The sequence below is a fragment of the Mytilus edulis genome, chromosome 8 (genome assembly GCF_963676685.1).
Source record: "Mytilus edulis chromosome 8, xbMytEdul2.2, whole genome shotgun sequence".
Lineage (NCBI taxonomy): Eukaryota > Metazoa > Mollusca > Bivalvia > Mytilida > Mytilidae > Mytilus > Mytilus edulis.
The window spans coordinates 47,701,319-47,722,869 of NC_092351.1; the positions used below are offsets into that span (position 1 = coordinate 47,701,319).

General features: G+C 33.0%; 1 protein-coding gene across 1 annotated transcript; it reads left to right on the forward strand.

Annotated features, from left to right (window-relative positions):
- Nucleotides 1-16,502: 16,502 nt before the first annotated feature.
- On the forward strand, nt 16,503-20,003 carry LOC139484144 (piggyBac transposable element-derived protein 4-like). Its single transcript, XM_071267873.1, has 4 exons — nt 16,503-17,071; nt 17,653-18,138; nt 18,497-18,678; nt 19,565-20,003. The coding sequence occupies exons 1-4, from the start codon at nt 16,503-16,505 to the stop codon at nt 19,678-19,680; spliced, it is 1,353 nt and encodes a 450-aa protein (XP_071123974.1). The 3' UTR covers nt 19,681-20,003.
- The last annotated feature ends 1,548 nt before the right edge of the window (nt 20,004-21,551 follow it).

Here is a 21,551-nt window from a genome sequence, read left to right on the forward strand (position 1 = left end):
TTTTACATTCAACCATTTTTCATATTCAACTTTAAATTTCAATATTAAAATTATTCGTTATACGACATTATATAGACGATTTTAACATTCGTTTTACATCGCGGCCTCGGTGGCTGATTGGTCTAAGTAGTTACTATTATAATCACCTGCCAGTCAACATTGAGGTTGCGAGTTCAAACCCCGCTCGTGCGGGTGCACTCGACTCCAATCTTAATTGACTAGGAATGTCAGTTTTCCTATCGAAGGTCGACGGTTTTCTCCGGTCACTCCGGCTTCCTTCGCCAATAAAAACTGGCCGCCATGAAATAGCCTACGTGGGGTGCTTAAATGTGGCGTTAAAACACCAAAAATCAATCAATCGTTTTAAGTCATTTAATCATCGTTTTCACTTTCAATATTCCATTCTCAAAATTCAATGTTCATCATTCAACATTCAACTCCCGCTTTTAATTTGCACTATTTACCCTTCAAATTTCAACATGTACCATATGTAAAATGTTGAACCGCAGTGCGATTATTGATTGTGTAATCCAGTTTACCAGATAAGTGCACGCAATGTTTAATAGTTCTAAATGTTATACCTACTGAGTAAAGCATTCTTATGTGTAATATATTCTAAACAAAGGAATAGTGAATGAAATAAGAATAGTAAATATTGAAGTACATGGATTTATTAAGAAGAATAACCCAACTTGGCCCTGATTTGTTCACTCGACAACACATACATTTTAAGTTCACCTTAATGATTTAATTGGCTCATACGATATGTCAGTGTGTATTGTATTGATTTTTTCCTATTCTCGGTTTTGACATTTTGAAGGAGTATGGATTAGCTTGACCGGTGATCCATGCATAACAGCAGACGCCTACACAGTCGACATAACATATTCGTTCACGATCCTTTTCGTGTTCCTTTTATTCCCGTTTTTTGTGTTTGCCACTTGAATTGTCTTTTTAATCAATTTATGAGATTCGAACGACGGTAGACTACCTTGCCTTAATTTCACTAGAATGTGTCTGTTTCATGATTATCGTCAAAATGTAAACAAAATCGATAGAAGAGTAATTAGAATGACAGGTCTAAATTTGACAAAAGGCAATTAAAAAAAATATTTCAACATCAAATTCAAGATTGGACAAAAAGAACCAATAAAAAAATGAAAATTATAATATTATCATATTTACAACAGTCAATGATGAAAAATCGAATTGGCAACTGTATATAAGCTAAGGTACTCGCTAATTATTTTTTTAAGACTGAACTTAAAGTACTTAATTGAAGTAAAATGATCCTTTGTTATCATAAAAACGGATTATAAAACGTGTTGATTAATAATTTTATTTAACACGTGCAAGATCGAAGAACCTTTTTACAGTTTTAATTTTCCACAAATTGAAATAATGTGTAATATGTAAAAACACTATCAAGTTTAAAAAGACTTGTCAGCACTTCAAACATCCCTGTTAACAGATTGGGGCGTTTAAAACAAACGTTTACAGATATAACGTTGTTTTGTACTAATAAAATCTTTTTAGATAAATACTTAACTTTTATGAGGTCACCGTATTATATAAAGCCCGATTGTTGTACACGAATGTGTGGTATAAATCCAAAACGACGATATAAACCTAAATAAGGCAACAGTAGTATACCGCTGTTCAAAACTCATAAATCCATGGACAAAAAACAAAATCGGGATAACAAACTAAAACCGAGGGAAACGCATTAAATATAAGAGGAAAACAACGACATAACACTAAAATGTAACACACATAGACAAAATCCCACGAGAATAATATATATAACATCAAAACCAAATACATGAATTTAGGATAGACAAGTACCGTGACACGTCTTATCGCAATGTGAATTTACACTCAAAAATAAGAGAAAACAAACGACACAACGTTATAATGTAATACACACAGAAACGAACTATAATATAACAATGACCATATTCCTGACTTGGTACAGGGCATTTTTAAAGGAAAAAATGGTGGGTTGAACCTGGTTTTGTGGCATGCCAAACCTCGCACTTTTATTGCCATGTGAAATATAACATCAAAATGACAACACAGGACTACAATATAAATAAATTGGAGAACACAATTGACAAAGAATCACACGAACAACAGCCAACAAAAGGCAACAAGTTCAAAATTTTAATACGAAAACAAGTTAATGAAAATAGTGAAAAATCGCATTATATTCAAACGTAGTAAAGTAGCTTTTGGATTTGGAATCTAATTCTACATGTACGTCATCTGATAGTGACCCTCAGCTGCATTAAGTTTCAACATTCGTCCATCTGTTAACTAATTGCGCAAAATGTGTGTAATACAATTCTTTTAACTAAAGGACTTCCTAAAACGATTTTTTATTGGTTTCGGATGATATATCAAACTTGTCTGTAATTTGATAAAACAATATTGTAAATGTGATATTAGCTACTATGTACTTTCCGCGGTTGGCATTTTGTTATATTTCCCCATGAAAAAGCAACATTAATTTAAATTTAAATTAATGTTGATTGATATAATATAAGGATACGTGGCATGAGTGTTAACGTGATTAATGAGACATTTATCCACAAAAATTCAATCGAGATTGATGTAAGCTATTATAGACAACAGTATGGCCTTGACAATGCTATAAAAGGCCCCGACTTGAACAATATAAAACACATCAATTGAGAAAACTAACAGTCACCTAAATGCATTATGAGAATAATATCTAGTGCATAATCCAATAGCATATCTTGTTTGTGAAGTATGTGCTTGTACAATGGTTTTAAACTGAGGAAGCAGTTCCCTCATACAATTTATTGTGTGACAAGCTGACTTGTGGAATGTTATTCGTCTTTTTAAACTTTCAGTCCCGCGAGTATCTGATACTGGTATGGAGGTTATTCAACTTGTCAAAGTTTTTGATAGATTTGACTAACATGTACAAATATAGATTCACTTAAACATGAGAGTTCGTGTTTTAACCAAAAAATTCCGATACAAATATATTAATAGTAGTCAAATATTCCTTTTACAGTAAAGCTGATTCCAACACAAAAATATTTTTCTCAGGAACAAGATTTAAAATTTAGAAATGTCTTTAAAATACGTTGGTTTTGTTTTTGTTGTTAATATTTTTCATGTATTTGTGGAAATTGAAAAGAGTAGGAATAAAAAAAATAAAGGAGAAATAAAGGATTAGCCAATTGTTTTGTTGAAAGGAGTAAAAAATTTAATCAACTTCTATTTCACTTGTCCCCAAAAAAAACTGTACTTTTAGATTTTGAAGAGCCAATTATAATTTGATTCCAGATCTAAATAAATTTGATAAAAAGACAAACTAAACAAAATATATAGCAGATATTTTTATTTATTTGTGTTACAGTTTCATTTAGAACAAAATACTAACATAGCTAGATAATACAATTAATTATCTAAATATTAGCACAATTCTATATTAGTAGTCTTGTAATTGTTTAAAAATATATCGAATGACATAGTTACAAGCCGGATCTTAAACAGTATCAAAATATCTTAGAAATTTACCTGTGACGTCACTTTTGTGGCATTGACCGAGTCGTGTGAAAGAAAGTTCATGGTTCTGTTGTGCTTTTTTGTGTGTTGTATTATCATGCTTATGTTGTTTTACGCGTTCGTTTTTATTCTGTAGTTAGCATGACGGAATGTACTATTGTATTTTTCATTTGTGAATTTTGCTGTCCTGTATGTTCTTGCATTTATCTGTATTGTATTCCTGTCATGTAATGGTGTCATTTTAGTGTTATATTTAACATTGTCATAAAAGTGCGAGGTTTTGCTAGCCACTAAATTTAGTTCAACCTACATTTTTTTACAAAATGTCCAGTACCAATTCAGGAAAATGGCAGTTGTTTATCTTAGAGCTCGTTTATGTGTGTGTTGCATTGTCGTTTGTTTTTGTACACTTCAGTGTTTCTGTTGTTTCGTTGTTTTCCTCTTATAATTGATGTTTCCCTCGGTTTTAGTTTGAAACCCGGATTTGTTTTTGTCTCCATCGATTTATGACTTTTTAACAGCAGTATACTACTGTTGCCTTTGTTTATCTCATTTTAATTATATAGTATTCCTGTTTGTTAACTATTGTATATATATCAATCCTTATGGGTAACAATGGTAGAATGGACATTGGGAATATGTCAAAGAGACAAAACAACCCGACCAAACCGCAGAAAACAGCTGAAGGCATCCAATTAGTCTTCAACACTGCGAGAAAATCTCGCATCCGGAATTAGACCTTAGCTGCAGCTAAATAAAAGTACAAAATAGTTCAGTTGAAATGACGGTCATCCTAAACTCCATAACATATAAATGAACTACAACTAGAAAGGTTGCAAGACTTATAAAGGCCGGAGGCTCCTGTTTTGGGACAGGCGCTAACATGCGACGGGATAAATCATGTTTTGTAAGATCTCAACCCTCCGCCAATACCTCTAGGTAATGTAGAAAAAGGAAACACACAGCAAAAAGATCAAGTAAAATCACTCTTGTTAGGGTTGGAAAAACCGTCAGATTCGATTTCAAATATTTCCCCTTTTTAATTTATATCGTCCTTGCAAGTCAGTGTAATCAAATTAATCTAAATCGGACATTTTTTTTTCTCTGGATATTAAAGGCAAATATTATGAGTAATACTTTGGGACCTTCTTCCAAAATTTTTGTAGTTGTTATTGTTGAAATTAAAATTCTAAGAAAATGGTCCTGTAACGGCTTATATTTACCTAAAATTTAAAATACAGCTGATGACAGATATTTGGAATGTTTTTAACTCCAAAGTGTCTTCTGCAGTTGATTTAATTCATCTATCTAAATGTTTTGGACTGATTTTGGTAATTAGAAACGCCTAATTTCAAGCATAAATATGACAAATCTATCAAATATGCACTTTTCAAATGGTTTTTGTCTAAAATGGAAGAAACCAGAAACCGCTATCGTGTTTTGTCCCCACATTTATATTATAGGTTGTGCAGCATCAAGATATATTCAAATATTAATACTGAAAACAAGTGTGGTCTCTTTCATTGTAGTTAAAACAAACGTATAAAAACATACACTAATGCTAAAATTATGAAGATTTCAGTAATTTTGCATGAATAAATACTCCTAGTACCTGATGCATGTGCATTTTATTGTCAAAAACAGCCCGTATTTATGTAACAAAAGTTACTTCTTTCTAAATAGGTAATTGTTTATCTATTTAACATTTTTTTAAACCTATATTTAAGGTCAAAGGGAATCTTATCCGACCCAATCCTTTCTGCCAGGCTAGTTAAAATTATATATTTTCAAGAACAATGTTTATTTTCAATTTGTTTATTTCCAGTTTAAAAAGCCAAATGATATATACTGACAAATGTCTTCCAAAACGTTATTTCCCCCCGAAATTCGGTAGGCCGAAAAGAACAATGCAGTTTAGATCAGGTGTTGTTTTTTTTTCGTTTAAAATATATTTACTCATAGTATAGTAGTTGAGAAGGAATAACTTATTGGAGCAAGCTTGGAATTAAATTCCAATCTCTAACAAACTAGAAGTAAAATCAATATTTTCGTTTTAATCCTTGTCATTTTAAAATCCATTTTTAAAATGAATTAAAATTCATTTTTATTTATTGACATGTTCCTGCTTTTTATTACTCTATTCATTCTCTTAGTATGCTGTATCAATGGATGAAAAGCTATTTAATGTACTAATATTGGAATATATCATAAACAGTTTATATGTTTTCCAATTGACAATAAACCATCCGATTAAAAAATACCTAGATTCCAACTAAACGTGTCCCTGGTGAAATATAGTTAAAATATTGATCCGTGATTTCGCTATGCTCATAAAAGTAAGCGAGTTACTATATATCTTAGTTTTAATCAGACTGCGTCTAGTGTAACAGAAATTCTAATGTGCTTTACAGGAAGTTTTGAATATAAATTTGCAGATACTATTAGGTGGTTTAAAAACGCAGTGCAGTTGAACAAGTTACTCCATTTTGTGCTTGTATAGACATTTACTTGGGAAGATGCCAAAGTGTTGTTTCCCGCTCAAAAGTGTATTCCAAACCATTGGTAAAAAGATACCTATCACTTGTCAAGATTGTATTTCAATTTCAATTAAATATATTATGTATATCTGATTCATGCTGCTGGAAGAATCAATTTCAAATATAATCGCATTTCAAATCAATCTTAATATCTGAAAAATAATATATTGTTTTGTAGTTGTATGCTATCCCAGTTAAGGGTTTAGGTTCAGAGTTCACTTAGTTTTCAACCCCGCCACATTCTTCATGTTCCTCTCCTAAGTCAGCATCCTATTAGTCAGTGGTAATCGTTGCTTGTCTTCCTTCGATTTTTTTTTTTTTATTTTTTGATAGCATAATCAGACCTTTGGTTTCCTATTTTGTATTGTTTTAAATTTTATCATGAGCCGAGACCATTTATGGCTTACTATACGGTATGGGTTTTGCTTATTGTTGAAGTCCCTTCAGTGCCCAGTTAGTGTTCACATCCTCGTCATTTGGTCTCTCGCGGAAAGTTTTCTCATTTGCAATCATACCACTTTTTATTATTTTTATATAGCTTGTTGATTATCGAGCTTTTGTTAGATCAAACCCCATTTGTTTTTACATGTTAGCCTTTTAAAAGATTTACGTAAACAATTTATATTTGTCCCGTAGAAAAGCATTTTATAATTTTGTTTTGTTACTAAGAACAGTTCCGAATTGACATCAACTGATAATGCTTGAGTTAAGCAAAACTCCTGGATCAGTGTAGGACATGAGTCATCGTTCTTGTATGCTGAATAATAGAACAACTTATGAATTGACTTAAGAATCCGTTTTTTTTTTTTCTTTTGAGAAATAGACAAATGTTCTGTTTCAAGCTAAACTGTTTATTTTAGATATGGGTACAATTAGATGTTGGCTATACGTCCAACACAAAATCTATACATATAAAAGCTGAAATGCGGGCTTCAACCTGACGAAAACAGCAAAAAGACAGCATGATGGCAATGCAATATACTTAAGTTGAAGAAGATAGAAAAGATAAAACAAAGGAAGATAATAAGAAAACATTTATTTTGGTGCAAAAAACATATTACAATTAAACACAAGCTTTTTTGAGTTTTTTAAGGAATTTTATGAAATAACTCACATTAAAACAATATCACAAATAATTCTACAACAAACACCGATCATTAAACAGCACTATGTGTCAGGAATAAAAGTTAAAAAATGAAGTTCGGACTTATGCATTAGGAAGAAAGTTCCATCTGAAATATTCATGTTTCAGAAATAGATAGAACCTGACCTGCGATGGAAACAATTTTAATAAAATTGTTTAAACTACATTTATTGACGTATTACAAAATACATTGTCATATCAATGGTGGTAAATGTACAGGTAATAACATTATAAGCTTATGTTACGGAAAGCACCTCTAAACTGTTGCTATATTTGCTATTTGTATCAGGAGGGAAAGATTACTCCTTTATCATTTCGTATGTCTTTTTCCAGAATTCGATAAATACACTATTAATCCGATGGAGAGCTCGCGTTTATTACGAAAACAGTTTTATTCCGACTGATGATAATGTGTGTGTTACAAGATCTTAATATGCACCTGAATTTATTCATTTTTGTCCTTTCTAAAATTGTCCGCGATGGTAGCAGATCGGTGAATATATCACTGTAGGAAGTACGATTATCTATTTCTAACTTAAATGCACTTTTCCACCAAATCATTGCAAAATGTTAAACAAAACAATTGTCATATCAACTCAAACTAGAATTTAGAATCTCTCGTTTGAACTGCCAAAGGAAAAGGGGATATCAGAATATTGATAACCTCACATGAACTAGTTCATATGGTAAATGTAAAAATAATAAAAACCAAGACAGCTTAGAAGATTTTGATTTTTTGTTTTTCACGCAAAATAAGATAAATCTTTAAATACCATACTTTACTCATCTTTTTAAAAAAGATAACATTGACAAGAAAAACATATATAATTTAACAACACCGTTTGTACATCATTAAAAAGTCATTCAAATTGATTTCAACAAAACTCTTCGCGTTATCGATTCCTCCAGATATCTTTTGAAATGTTATAGCGTTCATGATTCCTTTTCCTGGTTACTTTTTTTTAGACTTTTTCACCCTACGACCACATATTTTCCTAAGGTTATGTATGTGATGTCTAAACATTACTAGGTCCATGAAGAAGACAGTTCCGAAAATGACAGAGATGAATATCGCAGCGACAAAACCAATCGTATGAGATGACTTGCGTTCGTCTTTTGCCGATGTCAGTTTGCGGATGGTCGATGATAGCTCAGTTTTGTTTACTTTTAATTGATCTTGAATCTGCCTGATGACTGGCTCTAAGTCTTTCTTTAATTCCTCAATTGTTTTATTTTACGGTATTTTCGACTCCCAATATTCCAGTTTTCTTCTGTAATCACATCGACAGGCACTCATTTCCGTTGCTAGAATAGACAAACAATTATCAAATAGTTTTAAGCGAAAAAAGGCAGAATTCATCAATTGATGTAGAATTAATATATGGGACTAATGAAAACGAATAACAAACAGGGCGCGATTATCATGTTTGTATGGAGGTATTTTGCCGTCTTTCATCGTAAATGATTAAAAACTATTAGTAAATGATTGTGCTATGAAAAGCATACTTTTTATCTTTAATTCAATGAAAATATGTATGGCAACATGTGCATTTGTGCAAACTGCAAATGTATTATGCATGTTTAGTATCACTTGACCGATAACACCACTGCTGTGTTGTCAAAAGGTGAAAACTAATTTGACGACGAAACTGCAATGTATTGTTCACAAATGATTTGTTTCTTCAGTTAGTAACTAGTTAAGTTGTTAAATAAAATAACATAAGACAAATTCTCTTAAGATAATGTTTTCTATTCTACCTAACTGTGATAATACAAAGTCGGGCTATTAATATCAAAGTTCAATTTCTTAATAAAATGCTAATCATTTCAGTATCAAAATGAAACTAGTTCAACTGATATAGAATTGTATATTAAACAAACATTTGTAATAAAGGTTTATAATTTTGGTAAAGTCATTGTGTTAGACAATAAAATAAAATTGAGAATGGGAATGGGGAATATGTAAAAGAGTCAACAACCCGACTTAAGAGCAAATAACAGTCTAAGGCCACAAATGGGTCTTGAACGCAGCGAGAAAATCCCGCCCCTAAATAAAAATGTGTACTGAACTAGTTCAGTGAAAATGGAAGTCATACTAAACTCTAAAACATATATATGAATTTAAATTTAAAAACATACAAAACTAACAAAGGCCAGAGGCTCCTGACTTGAGACAGGCGCAAAAATGCGTCGGGGTTAAGCGTGTTTTGTGAGATCTCAACCCTCCCCATATACATCTAGCCAATGTAGAATAAAGAAACACACAGCAATACGCACAGTAAAACTCATTTTAAAACAGGACCGAGTCCGATGTCAGAATAGGTAACAAAAGAAACTGACCAAAATGACAATGATACATAAATTAACAAAGGACTACTAGCAGTTACAGACATGCCAGCTCGAGACCTCAATTAAACTGATTGAAAGATTATGTCTTCATCATCTGAAAATCAAGCACAATCTCTGCCGTTAGGTTTTTAGTATCATACCGTCATTAAATATATGAGAAGAACATAATCCGTATCATACCAACAACTGGTTTTTGAATAAATGTGTTTATTTCCGATGCAAAGACCCTATGAGTGAATCAATGTTTATACCAAAATATGCCTTCCTTAATGACCTGACACGGTATCGTAACTATACTGAGTGCCAATGAAAGCGCAACACTTTGTTTTTTAAAAAAGAACATTATCATACAAAATAATATTTTCTTCACAGTTATTGTTAATGACAGATAATGGGTTTATCTAAAGATGAAAGTAAAAAAAAAATGTTCAATTACCACGATTCGAATGCAATGCGTTCACGCAATACAACGCTACAATTCACTAACTCACAGTCTCAATAACGAATGTGTCCACCGCGTGCTGCAACTCAATCTCTACAACGACGTGCATTAACCTGACCAGACAACGGATACGGTGTTGCGGAATGTTTGTCCATTCTTCCCGCAATGCAATTTTAAGTAAGCGCAACGTTACTGGTGGTGGCTGTCGTCGTCTTACGGCTTGTCGCATTTGATCCCATAAGTGTTCAATTGGACTCAAATCAGGCAAAAAAGGTGGCAATTGTAATGTCTGATCCATGATGTCCGTCAATAAGACAGTTGTCCATTGCCTGTGTGACCATCTCTGACGCTACTGGGTCCATCTAAGGCGATATTGGCGTTGTACTGCTGTCATCATGTTACCACGGAAAGGCCTCAGTGCCCTTAATCCACTGCTACGCAAACGGCGACTTGCCGTGTTTGCTCCAATTTGTCTCCTATGACTGACGCCGATAGTCTCTCGAGCGGATTGGACAGTCGTACGGAAACGATCTCGCAGGTGCTGAAGACGAATGTATCGGTCCTGTTGGACAGTAGTTGTTCTCTGTCTTCCGGGAATTGGCCTATCATTCAAAGACCCAGTTTGGTTGAATCTTTCGATGAGTCTAATAAATGTTGAGGCCGAACACTGCATTCTGCGAGCAATTTCACGACTTGAAATGCCTCCTTGTACCATGCCCTAAACTTCATATCTCTGGTAGTCTGAAAGTCTTGGCATCTACGCCTTAGTTTATTGCAGTGGCTTACAAAAAAGAATGTGAAATTTCAATTCTCAAGCAAGGCTTTCCAAAACAAACATAAGAAAATCACTCGTAATAGCGGTGCACTCGACTCTCCCCCTTTTCTGTAACCAAGCACGTATTTTTTTTTCTAAAATCATTCAAGCGTAAAGTTGTCGAAAAGAGTGTGACCATTCATTTTCAAACCGATATAAGTAATCATTTTAAAAAAAATATTTATATATTTGTTTTTTAAATAATTATTTGAAATTTAGAAGTGTTGCGTTTTCATTGCCACTCAAAATATATCCCTTCCGAATAAGTCTGTTTAAAGGTTTGAGCTTTTGAGGTGGATGCCGACATTTTTGTGTTTGTAAAGATTATTACCATAAAAGATTGGATGTGAAATACCTGAACGTATAAGTATCTGCATGTTGATTTATATTTACGAATGATGTCCTTGTGCCGAAGATAAAATTTAGTAAATGTTTTGACTAGTTTGTGATATCGAAAACCCTGGTGTAATAATTTTTCAGTAATACAGATATCTTTCTTTAAAATCAAATACGTTGTTACATACACGAGCGAATCGAACACGTTGAGATATATAAACATTATAAGTTGTTGACAAGGGAACGTCACCATCTAAAAATGGATAATTAACAATAGGAAATGACAAATCATCTCTTTTATCATACATTTTGGTATTAAGCTTCCCGTTAAATATATAGATATCAAGATCCAGGAAAGGGCAGTGTTCATTGTTAGTATTAGCTTTATTTAAAGTCAGTTCGGCAGGATAAATCTCTTTAGTGGACATACTGAAGTCGTCTTTAATGAGAGCCCATATGTCGTTCAAATATCTAAAAGTGTTATTTAATTTTTGTATCAGATGTTGTTTCAATGGATCTTAGCTGATTTTAGTCATAAATTGTAACGCATAACAATACAGACACTGGTCCGCATTAAGTGGTGCACAGTTAGTCCCCATTGGAATTTCAATAACTTGACGATATATGAAATCTCCATAGCGAACAATAATGTTATCTAGTAAAAATTCAAGGTCAATTATAGTATCAAAGCAAGTATCAAAAAATGATTTGTCAATCTGTGTCGTATCATGATTCATCAATAGATTTTACTTACCAACTGATATAAACAGGAGTAACACAATGGGTGTATCAAGTAGAACTGACAGAGTTAACTTCCGGTGCGCAAATATATTTTGTAGGTAACGGGTAGCTTTCTTCGGCATGTATTGTCGACTGTTAATTCCTCTTTCGTCAATTGTTTCATGTATTTCTGGCAAGTGTATGGTCAATCTTTTTGTATTACCGGTTTTGAATTGCAATCAAGGAACCTTCTTGTATTTTATTACATTATTCGTGACTAATTGCACACGAGTGCCGGGCTTTGTCTTTTTGAATCTTTCGGTTTTGTATTGTACTTAGATTTTTCATTTGAGTTCGCCATCCAAAAAAAGTCATTTTGATGTCGTTCCCTAGTTTTGCAGAATGAAGGAAACCCACGAAAAGCACTTCAGCCGTAATAAACTTTATTTTAAGGAGCAAGGTATTACCAAAATCAAAAGTCGAAGAGGAACCAACAAATCATTGCAAAAACGAAAAATGACTACATGACGAACAAGTCTACAAAACACTATATAGAAAACTAAGGACTGAACAAAACCAGATTCATCTCCACTGCTCTAACAGGGTAAGCAGATCCTGCCCCTAATAAATACAAATTTGGTGATAAGTCTCATTTATTGATGTAACAATCGAGAAATGTGGAAGCGATTGTGACTAAAAGTGGAACTTGCATGAGCCAGAGGTAATTTGTAACAAATTAAGTCCATAACCACCAACCTAATCATCATGGCGTCCAATAAACTTTTGAATATATGTTTTCAACATTACCATTAGAAACCTTGGTGAAATAGACTTTTTGTCAGCATCAAACCTCTGTCAAGTAAATGATAATAGGAAACTGTAGCTCAAGTATACCGCATCAACTGGTAGATATATACAATGTCGTATTTCATTTTCTAGTCCTGAGTGGATATCAAGGCTGGTGGACTAATAAAAAGCCCGGAAGTCAGTGATTCACAAGTGTCAGAATTTATAACATATATTCCTTAAAATTTGCTTTGTTTAATTTAAAATCATCAAGATACTATGGTTCAAACTCCCTCAAAAAAAGTTGACCTAAGTAGGTTATGAATATCTCCCCTTGTTTTCATATAGCTCGTATTATTTATTTATCCATGGTTTTCGATTTTAAGGTTGTGAGCGTTCTTGTAGAAGGTACATCAAATACAGCTCTTTGGATGCAACAATTTTAACAAGTATTATATTTTCTCTGTTTGTATTTTTTTCTGTCTTCCTTAATAGCAGTAAATGCTATTTGATTCTTAAGATTTCCATTTTGTACATCTGCTGAACGTATAGTACTGTGGTGGGTGATCGAACATTTTTTTACAATATTCATGTTAGAGTTATCCTGCGTTTCCTAGACAAATATCTAAGAAGTTATTTTAAAACCATCAGCATGACTTATTTGAAAGTGTATTTTAAAACAATAAAATCAATATAACATACAAGTATTTACGAGTAGTCTTGTAAGTGTGGTTTCAAGTAATCCTACGGCATTGGTAAAGCTGCATTCGTAACTTCCTTGATCGGACCATTTAACATAATCGAATACTAGATTTGGCAATTCAAACCATTTGCATATTCAGACACTATCACACTTGTACCATTTACAGATCTGGTCCATTTTGTCTGTAGGTTACTGACGCCGCAAGTAAGATTAACGCTTTCACCCTCGTTGACTGTAATATCTGTAAAAGAATATTAATTTATGATACACTTAAATCCTATTAATATGATATCTATGGTACAACGTTTGTTTCCAATTCAAACGTTTAAAATCAGAAACTGTAAAAGAAAGTTCCTTAGCAATGGCTTTTTATAAATAACAAGAGGCTGTCAGAGCGACAGCAAACCTGATTTATTATCATTTATTTGTGTCCTGGCATTTTTCAATATCACAAGAACCATAACTCCTGAACAGGAAATCGAAAATCGACATTATTGTATTTGACCTCCATTTTGTCATCAGTTACAACATATTTAAATTTGAAAAGCTTTGGTTAAACGGTTCATGAGTAAATACACGGACATGACTTAAAACGCCAATTTTCAATCTTTCAAGAGCCATAACTCCTGAACGGTAAAAGTCAAAATCGTCATTATTGAACTCGACCTCTATTTTGTCATTAGTAACAACATATTAAATTTTGAAAAGCTTTGGTTGAAAGGTTCATGAGTAAATGCACGGACACGACTGGAAACGCAATTTTTCAATCTTTAAAGAACCATAACTCCTGAACGGTAAAAGTCAAAATCGTTATTATTGAACTTGACCTCCATTTTGTTGTCAGTAACAACATATCAAAATTTTAAAAGCTTTGGTTGAACGGTTCATTGGTAAATGCACGGACAACATTTGGCTGCCGCCCACCCGACCAACCGCCCGACCGCTGTACATTTCCAAATCAATAACTCACATTTTTGTCGAAAATCCGGTTAAAAACCAGATGAACCAAGGCCTTCTAAACATTTGTACCTTGTCCTGAAGACGCAAATCTAATCGGCGAACACGTCAACCAATAAAAGTTGCAGTTCACTTTCGTTTTGTCAACTTATCGGTATTTAATATCTTATATGTTATACATAACAAAAATTATACAAGATCAAACAAATCAATTTTAACATAAATAAAGTACCGATCTTAGGGTAATTTCAGTTCAAAGATCTTATTGTAAAAAAATAATATCCTTTTAGAACAATTTTCTTCAAAGATCAATGAGTTCTCATAGATCGTGTCTAAGTATTAGGGATTTTACAATAGCATCACCGTAAACATTAGAAAGGTATACCCCGTATTTATAAGAATTCAACAGTTAAGGTGGCTGGGGTGTCTTCCTCCATCTTAGATTTTGAAATAACTGATAGCAATTGGTCTAGATATTTCATGAAATGTGCAAAAATCGAGAGTAGTATGTCATTAATGTGCAAGACTTTTCTTGCTGATATAGAAAATTATGTATTTTATCATATTTACGGCTGTATTTTACAAAAAACATAATATTTTTGTTTAATTCAATTTTAATTTTTTTTCAACTTTGCAATATAAGGAGAAACAATTCAGATAAAATACCTTTTACAAGAAAATGTGTTGTGAATTTACCTATTTCATTTTGTAGCAAGAAAACGAGTCCGGTGACCCCCCTTTTTTTCTTTTTCTTATCTGAAAGCATATTGTTAGACCTGTCTTCTCTTATTTTATATTAAAATTCTAAGGTGTAGTTTTCTTTTCATCACACAAAATTTTGTTTTCTATGCATAATCTGTACAAAATCTGACAATTTTGCACAATTTGAAGCTTTAAAAAAGCTGGGTGACCCATACTTTTTATTATATTTAAAAAAAACGACATGATATACATGATATAAGCTATATTTTGACAAATTATCAAAAAAGTCCATGGATTTTAATTTAAACCCCCTATCCACCTTAAAGTCAAACTATATCTAATATTTGTAACTAGAACATTTTTAAAGTAATTTATGGTGACGCAATCCCTGTCTTAATAATTTACCAGGTAGATATTGATAACGTTCATTGAAATCTAAAACCTCACTACAGAAACGAGAAAAGCGAACGAATTGGGAAATAAACACACCGTAAGAACAGACTGAAGGCCCCAAAAAGGACGAATTAACAAAAGTTAGTAAACAATATTCTCTTTCGTCGTAAATTTTTGTTTTGATTTTCCTGTGCATGCCGTGTGAGACTGAAATTTCCAATTCTAGAAAAGGAAAATTATTGCTCTTAAAATTAGATGTGTTTAAAGTAAGTTCCCTTGTGTAAAGTTCCGCAGTATAATATAAGAATGCTTGATTTTTTAAAGCCAAAATATCATTAAAGTAACGGTAGGTATTTCTAATTAAAACGAATTCAGACAGATCCTTATTAGATGTGGCCCTTAACTCTGATTTATAACACTAAAGAAGCAAGTATGATCTTAGAGAGTCGTAATTAGTGCCCATACGAATACAAACAACCTATCGATCAAGCTCATTAAGACCATGGATAACTTTGTCAAAAGTCTTTGTTTCTCTATTCAAAATAATGTTTAGCAGCATCAGGTTCTGTCTATAACTGGTGCCTCAATATTACCAATTATTTAATTGAAACCAATTGGTATAGAAATATTGTCGTCCCGGAAAGTCCCACGTCCAACAGAAATACCTTTGCTAAAATGGGACGTCCGTTTTGCTGTGTGGATGAATAATACGCAGCCACGTCACAGTTCGGTCGGCATGGTGATGTAAAATATCATGCTTCCTGTATGGCAATTGACATGCTTTCTTAACCCTCTTACTGCGGGAAGGACATATGTGTCCTCCCCTGGCTTACTGCGGGAAGGACATATATGTCCTTTGTGTATTAAAATTCGGCTGTTTTTCAAAGAATGTGCTAAACTATAAAACCCTTCCCTTATTTATTGTATAGATTAAAAATATTAGAATAATTAAAATATTTGTTTTTGTTTACTCTTCTTTTTCGTAAAACGTCATGATTACGTCATAACTTATATGACGTCATAAGACGTAGCATTCGAGTTGACCATTTTGACGGTAAAATAGAGCTAACAAAATAGCAATGAGCGATTTTGAATCCATGGAATACGATTCAGAAATGTCAGAAATGAATATGGATACAGCGTCCGATTTAGAAGATGAAACGTTGAATCCTGGTCCATGGTTCCCCGTATTTGACATTGAAGATTTTTACATGCCAGAAATGCAGGAATTTAGGGGAAATCGTCTTGGACCAGTTGATGTTCGGCCGGATGATAAGCCTCATGAATTGTTCCTATCAATGGTGACGGACCCAGAAAATGTGGACAACAATGTGGTGGACCTTCTAGTAAAAGAAACCAACAGATACGCAGAAGATAGGAAAGCAGTGGGAAATTTGAAACCACGATCAAGGCTCCATATGTGGCGTCCAGTCAATAATGAAGAGATGAAAGCTTTTCTGGGACTCCTGCTGCTAATGGGGATAATACAGAAGCCAACATTAGCTTCGTATTCGGAAACACAAGACAAACTGTGGTTGAGACGAACGCCTTCTTTCCGTTCCGTGATGACAAGGGACCGATTTTTAGCCATTTTGTCTAATCTACACATCAATAATAACCAGACAGCACTGCCAAGGGATCATCCACAGTATGATCCAATGCATAAAGTGAGACCAGCTATCGATGTATGAAACACGGCATTTAGGAAGAATTACAGGTACAGCATTAATGATTCTTTAATATGATCTCATTTTCATCCAATGTAAAAAATATGTCACAAGTTATAAATTTCCAGTGGCAAATATTACATACAAACTCGGACAGAAGTCAATTGTAAAGAATTACATAAACAAAAAAGTAAATAGATCGGTTAAATTACTACACGAACAAATAAAAAAAACAGTAGATACACAAGTAAATTGATTACTAATTGACATTACCCCGTGTCACCAACATACATGTAGATGTTTTTCCATGCAGAAGCGTTAAATTTTAAGAATACAAGAGGATAGTTTTATCCGATTTTTGACATTTTAAATTAGGTTGATTCGGTCAATAAATATATTTTTGTCAAATACGCGTGTATATCATGTATATTAAAATACTATCCTCTTTTCGAATTCTTTGTTGTTTTATAAAGATTTTAATTAGACCACGACAACATATTTCAAAAAAAAAAACTCGATTGAAAAATAAAGTGATTTTCATTAAAAATCTTTTCTCCCTCAGGTTAGGAAGAGACATTTGTGTAGATGAAAGAATAGTCGGATTTAAAGGTAGACATAATATCGTCCAATACATTTCAAAGAAAAAGTCCCATCAGTGGGGGGCCAAGGTATGGGTTCTAAGTGAATCTGATACAGGTTATACTGAGCAATTACAGTTGTACTTTGGAAGACGTAACCGTCAGCAGCCATATCCTCATGGAGTTGGCTATTCAGTTGTTACAGAGTTAGTGGAGCCACATTATAACAAGTTTCACCATGTCACAACAGACAGCCTCTTTACCAGTCCTAAACTTACACATGACTTGCTGGGTAATGGCACTTACTCAACTGGAACAGTCTTAGCAGGCAGAAAGGGAATGCCATTAAGTTTTAAAACGTTAAAAACCCCTAAAGGAACCGTTAATGCTAAGAAGCAGGGAAATATACTAGCAATTCATTGGTCTGATCGTCGACAGGTGCGATTTCTTACATCATCTGATCATTGCAGGTCTGTAATGTTCATTTAAGCTATATACAATGTATAATAGATAAGCTGCCTAAGAACCTTCATATTTTCATGATAATGAAGTTTAAATAATTTTGTAATTCAATGTATAGAGTGTTCCGAAAATAGTAATATTAATTTTAATAAGAATAATATTTGTAATAACAGTAATAGTTATAGAAATAAAAATAATAGTAAACAACAACAACAACAACAACTATGATAATTGGCGATGATAACAATAGATATAAATGGTGATGGATGATAATTTTCTGTTGAAGCAAATATAAGAAAATCTATAATATAAAAGTAGAGTTATATTCTATTAGAAATCTGATTGGATAGTTATTTTTATTGCAAGGTTGGAAACTGCATCAAATTCTAAGGGAAAGGAAAAGGTCGCTCCGGGAGTTGTCCATACTTACAATGAAAACATGGGAGGAGTAGATTTAGGAGATCAACTTTTATCAGTGTATGATCCAGACATACGTTCAGTGAAACTATGGAAAAAGATTCTTGTTAATCTTTTATTGACTGCTTGTAGTTAGTATTAAAGTAATTTTTAATACAATAATAAAATCATTTATTGTTCATATATATATGTATATATATATATATTTACAACTCTTCTAAACATCAACCCAACAATGTTAGATCTGTTAATTTGCTTTCGCAAATTTTTTGTTCTTCCCTCGCCGGGATTATATACGTATATAAATTGATTCAAATGATATAAAGATTACCAACGTCCGTCTTATTAGCAAACAATTCAACATGCATATGCTATTAAATTCGTTATCCTTATCGTATTAAAGTAGTATCTTAATTAGCTGAGTTCAGGATGTCCAAAATATAGCGTAGCTGTATAATAAAAAAAAATAAGGAGATATGGTATGATTACCAAAGAGACAACTAACCACAAAAGTTTAAATGAAGTGGATGTACTAAGCAATTATAAACAATCGTAATTCCTTCAACTATAAAGAAAAAAAAACGTACCGTAAAGTCGCCTATAAAAGACCTCGACATGAATATATGAAACAATTCAATTGAGAAAAGTATCGGCATAATTTATAACAAAACAGTTTACTAAAAACAAATTTGAAAAACATGAACCAACGACAACCACTTAACTACCGGCACTGGTTTGGGACAGGCACAGGAAGAATATGGCAAGGTTAAACAAGTTTAGGGCGCGTTTTATGATATAAAAAAATTGACAACTGAGATACATTTCATGCACAAAAGTACAATGTTGTTCTGGCTCATAAAGTCCAATTGTCACTGTACAACAGCAACACGATGACGTAATCGCTGAAACGATCTTTAGACGTTTTTTCACAGTTAAAACTTAATTATGTAAAATATTTCCAAAGAATAAACTACTATGTATGTTACTATATATATATTATACTATTCCTGCTTACAGTGAATGCATATATTTGCCACAAGAGATCATTCCTCTTGGGTAGAAAGTTAACCCATCTTCAGTTTCAACAGGACATTGTGACTGGCTTAGTTGGGGGACCATACAATTCAGCGTAGAGTTTTGGGTAGGAATGGAGAAGGTGCGACTAGTAGAGCAACCTCAGAGCATTTCCTCTTTGAAATCCCTGGAAGAAAGAGAAGGAATTGTGTTTCCTGTCATAGCCGGAAGGTTAGAACTTGGTGCCAACAGTGCAGAGAAGGTCTCTGTCTAGGAAAATGTTTCAAGGACTTTCACAACCAAAAGCAACGCCAAGACGTGCACGAAGAGTAAATTAACTTATAAAATTCATTACCACTGTGTACGTCGCTGTATTACTAGATGTATATATACGATTTGTAATGATTTGTGAGGTGAACTGTTTTTGAACAGAATTAAACATTTGGAAATATGTATGTTTGATTTCTGTTTACCAAATAAAGATACAATTTAATGCCTCAAACTTAATGACATGTATAAAAAAAGACCAATTGTATAGGGTTCAAATAGTTCTTTTAACGATTTCGTTAGTTTTTTGTGGTTGTATTACGCTTCGGTGAAAAAAAAAAATTTTCTGTTTAGCATTGCAAAGTGCTTGACTTTATTTAATTGAAAAGCGCCAAACTTGCTGAAGACGTGACGTTCTAACCTTATGACGTTATGCAATGACATGAAAGTAACGTTATTTTTTGAAAAATAAACATTTATATCCTAGTAATTCCTCAATTATTTAAGTTAACATGCTTTTATTCAAGACTAAATAACAATTTAATATTTTTGGTATTTTTTACTTAAATTGTCCCGTTTCTGGACAATGTTTTAAAATTTAGCTACGCACTAAGAGGGTTAAAGAACCCTTCCAACGGGTCCTAGATGGTCAGCTTTTGAGAGGCAAAACTTTTGTCGCTATCAAACATAATGTATCCTCTTTTCACGTGGTAGATTAAATTTCCTAGCATTCATTCTGGTGAATCTACCGTAAAGAGCCAATATATATTATTTTTGATAGTTAATTTAGTGTATTCCTGTATTGTGTAAAAAAAAACTGTGAGTTGACGTTGAGCAAGCAACATTCAATCATTTTATTTTAAAGCACTGTTGGAGATGCAATAATTTGTTTACAAGTTATGAATAAAATTTGAAAGCGACAGCAAAACGTACAGATTTATTGTTATTATGTATATACTTTTACGTACATTCTTTTATACACAATCGCAGTGCAAACACTGTTATATATATATATATAATATACTTTTTCACTTTTTTGGTCTTTTGGAAAATGTTGTTTGTGCTGTATTTAGACCACTCTACTAAGAAATTTGTTTTACATGCACACGTATAAAAATTGCGGTCTGTATCCAACGCAATCATAGGTTTGAACGTTGTTTTCTATTTAGATAAGTTTATATAATATAAGTACGTCTGAACCAGTGACGATTCTACAACAGACTTTATCAATTGGATCACCAGTGATGGTGATACAAGGCTGAAAACACATTTCTGTATATATAATTCGTCTAAATAACAGGCATGGGGATCGAGTGGTCTAGCGTGTCGGGCACAGTGTAAGGCAATTTGGTGCCACGATATCCCAGTAGCATGAGTTCGAATCCAAGACAGGGAAGAACAAAGAAATTTGCCTACGCAAATTTACAGATCTAACATTGTTGGGCTGTTATTTAGAAGAATTATATATAAACATGATAAATGTTGGAGAATCGTCCCTGGTTCAGACGTACTTGTATATATAAGAAGAACAAAAATGTGCCTCCGAAAATTTGCAGATTTAAAATTGTTGTGCTGATATTTAGAGTAGTTATGAATATAAAATGTGTTTTCAGCCGTGTATCACCTCACTGGTGATCCAATGGATTGGTCTGTCGTGGAATTATCACTTGTTTAGACGTACTAATTATTTCTGTAACTGTATCATACGATCCTTTAAGACAGA